General features: G+C 47.7%; 1 protein-coding gene across 1 annotated transcript in view; it reads right to left on the reverse strand.

The window, feature by feature from the left end:
* The window catches only part of LOC139407463 (multiple EGF-like-domains 11), a 265,679-nt gene that overhangs the window by 65,683 nt on the left and 192,496 nt on the right, over positions 1-7,500 (reverse strand). The window contains exon 11 of the mRNA XM_071151258.1: positions 7,157-7,259. Within this exon, the coding sequence (XP_071007359.1) occupies positions 7,157-7,259 (103 nt within the window). The remainder of the gene's footprint in view (positions 1-7,156; positions 7,260-7,500) is intronic.

A 7,500-nucleotide genomic window follows, 5' to 3' on the forward strand; every position in this document is an offset into this window, starting at 1 on the left:
TACTAAGGTAGTTTTGTTAGACCTTTTAATACATTTGCAAAAATGTGGAAAAACTCAAGGGGTCTGAATACTTTCCGAATGCACTGTAAGGCCCAGACTCCCAAGACATTCTCTAGTAGTGCTGAGCGATTAACAGACATTTCGGGAGGGTTTTGGATATTAAACAACTAACTGACCACGGTTCAATTACTTAAATTTCATAATTGTTTTTATAATTGTGAGTCCAACACAGTTTCTCTAGAGAGAAATCAAATCATTCACAAGATAAATCATGTCAAGAACTATATGGGATACTGGGCTGAAGGGAGATGTAGTTTTCAATAAGCAAATATTCAACCTAGTTCAACACAAAAATGTGGTATTTAACTACAATGACCATAATCTATTGTGCCTATTCTTTCCCTGCCCGGACAGAGATGGATACACTTTTACCCCTGTCACTTTAAGTTAGATACACACAGACCGCATACGCTACCGCATGAGAGAGGAGAGAGAGGAACAGAGACACAACTAGGAGAGAGAGACAGCAGAGACACAACAAGAAGAGAGAGAGACAGCAGAGACACAACTAGGAGAGAGAGGGACAGAGACACAACTAGGAGAGAGAGACAGCAGAGACACAACAAGGAGAGAGGGACAGAGACACAACTAGGAGAGAGAGAGAGAGAGCAGAGACACAACAAGGAGAGAGAGAGACAGCAGAGACACAACTAGGAGAGAGGGACAGAGACACAACTAGGAGAGAGAGGGACAGAGACACAACTAGGAGAGAGAGAGACAGCAGAGACACAACTAGCAGAGAGAGAGACAGCAGAGACACAACAAGGAGAGAGAGACAGAGACGCAACTAGGAGAGAGAGGGACAGAGACACAACTAGGAGAGATAGAGAGACAGAGACACAACTAGTAGAGAGAGAGAGACAGAGACACAACTAGGAGAGAGAGACAGCAGAGACAAAACAAGGAGAGAGAGAGACAAAGACACAACAAGGAGAGAGAGAGACAGAGACACAACTAGGAGAGAGAGAGAGACAGAGACACAACTAGGAGAGAGAGAGACAGAGACACAACTAGGAGAGAGAGAGGGACAGAGACACAACTAGGAGAGAGAGACAGCAGAGACACAACAAGGAGAGAGAGGGACAGAGACACAACAAGGAGAGAGAGAGACAGAGACACAACTAGGAGAGAGAGAGAGACAGAGACACGACTAGGAGAGAGAGAGAGACAGAGACACAACTAGGAGAGAGAGAGAGACAGCGGAGACACAACTAGGAGAGAGAGACAGCAGAGACACAACAAGGAGAGAGGGACAGAGACACAACTAGGAGAGAGAGAGAGAGACAGCAGAGACACAACTAGGAGAGAGAGACAGCAGAGACACAACAGGGACAGAGACAGCAGAGACACAACAAGGAGAGAGAGGGACAGAGACACAACAAGGAGAGAGAGAGACAGAGACACAACTAGGAGAGAAAGAGAGACAGAGACACAACTAGGAGAGAGAGAGACAGAGACACAACTAGGAGAGAGAGAGGGACAGAGACACAACTAGGAGAGAGAGACAGCAGAGAAACAAGGAGAGAGAGGGACAGAGACAAAACAAGGAGAGAGAGAGAGACAGAGACACAACTAGGAGAGAGAGAGAGACAGAGACACAACTAGGAGAGAGAGAGAGACAGATACACAACTAGGAGAGAGAGAGAGACAGCATAGACACAACTAGGAGAGAGAGACAGCAGAGACACAACAAGGAGAGAGGGACAGAGACACAACTAGGAGAGAGAGAGAGACAGCAGAGACACAACTAGGAGAGAGAGACAGAGACACAACTAGGAGAGAGAGACAGCAGACACAACAAGGAGAGAGGGACAGAGACACAACTAGGAGAGAGAGATACAGAGACACAACTAGGAGAGAGAGGGGGACAGAGACACAACTAGGAGAGAGAGAGAGACAGCAGAGACACAACTAGGAGAGAGAGACAGCAGAGACACAACAAGGAGAGAGGGACAGAGACACAACTAGGAGAGAGAGAGATAGCAGAGACACAACTAGGAGAGAGAGAGGGACAGAGACACAACTAGGAGAGAGAGGGACAGAGACACAACTAGGAGAAAGAGGGACAGAGACACAACTAGGAGAGAGGGACAGAGACACAACTAGGAGAGAGAGAGACAGAGACACAACTAGGAGAGAGAGAGAGATAGCAGAGACACAACTAGGAGAGAGAGAGACAGAGACACAACTAGGAGAGAGAGAGACAGCAGAGACACAACTAGGAGAGAGAGGGACAGCAGAGACACAACTAGGAGAGAGAGAGACAGAGTTACAACTAGGAGAGAGAGACAGCAGAGACACAACAAGGAGAGAGAGAGACAGAGAAACAACTAGGAGAGAGAGGGATAGAGACACAACTAGGAGAGAGAGACAGCAGAGACACAACAAGGAGAGAGAGAGAGACAGCAGAGACACAACTAGGAGAGAGAGAGACAGAGACACAACTAGGAGAGAGAGAGACAGCAGAGACACAACTAGGAGAGAGAGAGAAAGAGACACAACAAGGAGAGAGAGAGACAGCAGAGACACAACTATGAGAGAGAGAGACAGCAGAGACACAACTAGGAGAGAGAGAGACAGAGACACAACAAGGAGACAGAGGGACAGAGACACAACTAGGAGAGAGAGAGACAGCAGAGACACAACTAGGAGAGAGAGGGACAGAGACACAACTAGGAGAGGGAGAGACAGAGACACAACTAGGAGAGAGAGAGACAGCAGAGACACAACTAGGAGAGAGAGAGACAGCAGAGACACAACTAGGAGAGAGAGAGGGACAGAGACACAACTAGGAGAGATAGAGAGACAGAGACACAACTAGGAGAGAGAGAGACAGAGACACAACTAGGAGAGAGAGGGACAGAGACACAACTAGGAGAGAGAGAGACAGCAGAGACACAACTAGGAGAGAGAGAGACAGCAGAGACACAACTAGGAGAGAGAGACAGAGACACAACTAGGAGAGAGAGACAGCAGAGACACAACTAGGAGAGAGAGGGACAGAGACACAACAAGGAGAGAGAGAGACAGCAGAGACACAACTAGGAGAGAGAGAGACAGAGACACAACTAGGAGAGAGAGGGACAGAGACACAACTAGGAGAGAAACAGCAGAGACACAACAAGGAGAGAGAGACAGAGACACAACTAGGAGAGATAGAGACAGAGACACAACTAGGAGAGAGAGAGACAGAGACACAACTAGGAGAGAGAGAGACAGCAGAGACACAACTAGGAGAGAGAGGGACGGAGACACAACAAGGAGAGAGAGAGACAGAGACACAACTAGGAGAGAGAGAGACAGAAACACAACAAGGAGAGAGAGAGACATCAGAGACACAACTAGGAGAGATAGAGACAGCAGAGACACAACTAGGAGAGAGAGGGACAGAGACACAACTAGGAGAGAGAGAGACAGAGACACAACTATGAGAGAGAGACAGCAGAGACACAACTAGGAGAGAGAGACAGAGACATAACTAGGAGAGAGGGACGGAGACACAACTAGGAGAGAGAGAGACAGCAGAGACACAAATAGGAGAGAGAGAAAGAGACACAACTAGGAGAGAGAGGGACAGAGACACAACTAGGAGAGACAGGGACAGAGACACAACTAGGAGAGAGAGAGAGAGCAGAGACACAACTAGGAGAGAGAGAGGGACAGAGACACAACTAGGAGAGAGAGGGACAGAGACACAACTAGGAGAAAGAGGGACAGAGACACAACTAGGAGAGAGGGACAGAGACACAACTAGGAGAGAGAGAGACAGAGACACAACTAGGAGAGAGAGAGAGATAGCAGAGACACAACTAGGAGAGAGAGAGACAGAGACACAACTAGGAGAGAGAGAGACAGCAGAGACACAACTAGGAGAGAGAGGGACAGCAGAGACACAACTAGGAGAGAGAGAGACAGAGACACAACTAGGAGAGAGAGACAGCAGAGACACAACAAGGAGAGAGAGAGACAGAGAAACAACTAGGAGAGAGAGGAATAGAGACACAACTAGGAGAGAGAGACAGCAGAGACACAACAAGGAGAGAGAGAGACAGCAGAGACACAACTAGGAGAGAGAGGGACAGAGACACAACTAGTAGAAAGAGGGACAGAGACACAACTAGGAGAGAGGGACAGAGACACAACTAGGAGAGAGAGAGACAGAGACACAACTAGGAGAGAGAGAGAGATAGCAGAGACACAACTAGGAGAGAGAGAGACAGAGACACAACTAGGAGAGAGAGAGACAGCAGAGACACAACTAGGAGAGAGAGGGACAGCAGAGACACAACTAGGAGAGAGAGAGACAGAGACACAACTAGGAGAGGGAGAGACAGAGACACAACTAGGAGAGAGAGAGACAGCAGAGACACAACTAGGAGAGAGAGAGACAGCAGAGACACAACTAGGAGAGAGAGGGACAGAGACACAACTAGGAGAGATAGAGAGACAGAGACACAACTAGGAGAGGGAGAGACAGCAGAGACACAACTAGGAGAGAGAGAGAGACAGCAGAGACACAACTAGGAGAGAGAGACAGAGACACAACTAGGAGAGAGAGACAGCAGAGACACAACTAGGAGAGAGAGGGACAGAGACACAACAAGGAGAGAGAGAGACAGCAGAGACACAACTAGGAGAGAGAGAGACAGAGACACAACTAGGAGAGAGAGGGACAGAGACACAACTAGGAGAGAAACAGCAGAGACACAACAAGGAGAGAGAGACAGAGACACAACTAGGAGAGATAGAGACAGAGACACAACTAGGAGAGAGAGAGACAGAGACACAACTAGGAGAGAGAGAGACAGCAGAGACACAACTAGGAGAGAGAGGGACGGAGACACAACAAGGAGAGAGAGAGACAGAGACACAACTAGGAGAGAGAGAGACAGAAACACAACAAGGAGAGAGAGACATCAGAGACACAACTAGGAGAGATAGAGACAGCAGAGACACAACTAGGAGAGAGAGGGACAGAGACACAACTATGAGAGAGAGACAGCAGAGACACAACTAGGAGAGAGAGACAGAGACATAACTAGGAGAGAGGGACGGAGACACAACTAGGAGAGAGAGAGACAGCAGAGACACAAATAGGAGAGAGAGAAAGAGACACAACTAGGAGAGAGAGGGACAGAGACACAACTAGGAGAGACAGGGACAGAGACACAACTAGGAGAGAGGGGGACAGAGTCACAACTAGGAGAGAGAGAGACAGAGACACAACTAGGAGAGAGAGAGACAGCAGAGACACAACTAGGAGAGAGAGGGACGGAGACACAACAAGGAGAGAGAGAGACAGAGACACAACTAGGAGAGAGAGAGACAGAAACACAACAAGGAGAGAGAGAGACATCAGAGACACAACTAGGAGAGATAGAGACAGCAGAGACACAACTAGGAGAGAGAGGGACAGAGACACAACTAGGAGAGAGAGAGACAGAGACACAACTATGAGAGAGAGACAGCAGAGACACAACTAGGAGAGAGAGACAGAGACATAACTAGGAGAGAGGGACGGAGACACAACTAGGAGAGAGAGAGACAGCAGAGACACAAATAGGAGAGAGAGAAAGAGACACAACTAGGAGAGAGAGGGACAGAGACACAACTAGGAGAGACAGGGACAGAGACACAACTAGGAGAGAGAGAGACAGCAGAGACACAACTAGGAGAGAGAGAGACAGCAGAGACAACAAGGAGAAAGATAGACAGCAGAGACACAACTAGGAGAGAGAGGGACAGAGACACAACTAGGAGAGACAGGGACAGAGACACAACTAGGAGAGAGGGGGACAGAGTCACAACTAGGAGAGATAGAGACAGCAGAGACACAACTAGGAGAGAGACGGACAGCAGAGACACAACTAGGAGAGAGACAGACAGCAGAGACACAACTAGGAGAGAGAGAGACAGCAGAGACACAACTAGGAGAGAGAAAGACAGCAGAGACACAACTAGGAGAGAGAGAGACGGCAGAGACACAACTAGGAGAGAGAGAGACAGCAGAGACACCTTGTACTGAGCTGTCTCTCTGTATCCTACCATAGTACTGACCTGTCTCTCTGTATCCTACCATAGTACTGACCTGTCTCTCTGTATCCTACCATAGTACTGACCTATCTCTGTATCCTACCATAGTGCTGACCTGTCTCTGTATCCAACCATAGTACTGACCTCTCTCTGTATCATACCATAGTACTGACCTGTCTCTGTATCCTACCATAGTACTGACCTGTCTCTGTATCCTACCACAGTACTGACCTGTCTCTCTGTATCCTACCATAGTACTGACCTGTCTCTGTATCCTACCATAGTACTGAGCTGTCTCTCTGTATCCTACCATAGTACTGACCTGTCTCTGTATTCTACCATAGTACTGACCTGTCTCTCTGTATCCTACCATAGTACTGACCTGTCTCTGTATCCTACCATAGTACTGACCTGTCTCTCTGTATCCTACCATAGTACTGACCTGTCTCTCTGTATCCTACCAAAGTACTGACCTGACTCTGTATCCTACCATAGTACTGACCTGTCTCTGTATCCTACCATAGTACTGACCTGTCTCTCTGTATCCTACCACAGTACTGACCTGTCTCTGTATCCTACCATAGTACTGACCTGTCTCTCTGTATCCTACCACAGTACTGACTTGTCTCTGTATCCTACCATAGTACTGACCTGTCTCTGTATCCTACCATAGTACTGACCTCTCTCTGTATCCTACCACAGTACTGACCTCTCTCTGTATCCTACCATAGTACTGACCTGTCTCTGTATCCTACCACAGTACTGACCTGTCTCTGTATCCTACCACAGTACTGACCTCTCTCTGTATCCTACCATAGTACTGACCTGTCTCTCTGTATTCTACCATAGTACTGACCTGTCTCTCTGTATCCTACCATAGTACTGACCTGTCTCTCTGTATCCTACCATAGTACTGACCTGTCTCTGTATCCTACCATAGAACTGACCTGTCTCTGTATCCTACCATAGAACTGACCTGTCTCTGTATCCTACCACAGTACTGACCTGTCTCTGTATCATACCATAGTACTGACCTGTCTCTGTATCCTACCATAAAACTGACCTGTCCATCCAGCGAGGCAGCGACAGAAGCCGGTGACGTGGTCACAGCCATCGCCATGACTACAGTCACAATGCCCACGACACTCCAGACCGTACATTCCATCCTGACAACAACAACAACATCAATATAAACAACAGCAACATCACATTGTTTCACCTATCAAAATAATCATATTTCAGGCAGATATACAGTGGCCAGTAGCTTTTAAAATGTAGTGACAGAAGCAGGAGAAGAAGATAACGGAAACAAAGAAAAAGAAGGAGGAGGAGAAGAAGAACAAAGGAAATGAAGAAGAAGGAGGAGAAGAACACAAAGGAAAGAAAGAACAAGGAGGAGGAGGAGAA

This window comes from Oncorhynchus clarkii, chromosome 4, assembly GCF_045791955.1.
Source record: "Oncorhynchus clarkii lewisi isolate Uvic-CL-2024 chromosome 4, UVic_Ocla_1.0, whole genome shotgun sequence".
Lineage (NCBI taxonomy): Eukaryota > Metazoa > Chordata > Actinopteri > Salmoniformes > Salmonidae > Oncorhynchus > Oncorhynchus clarkii.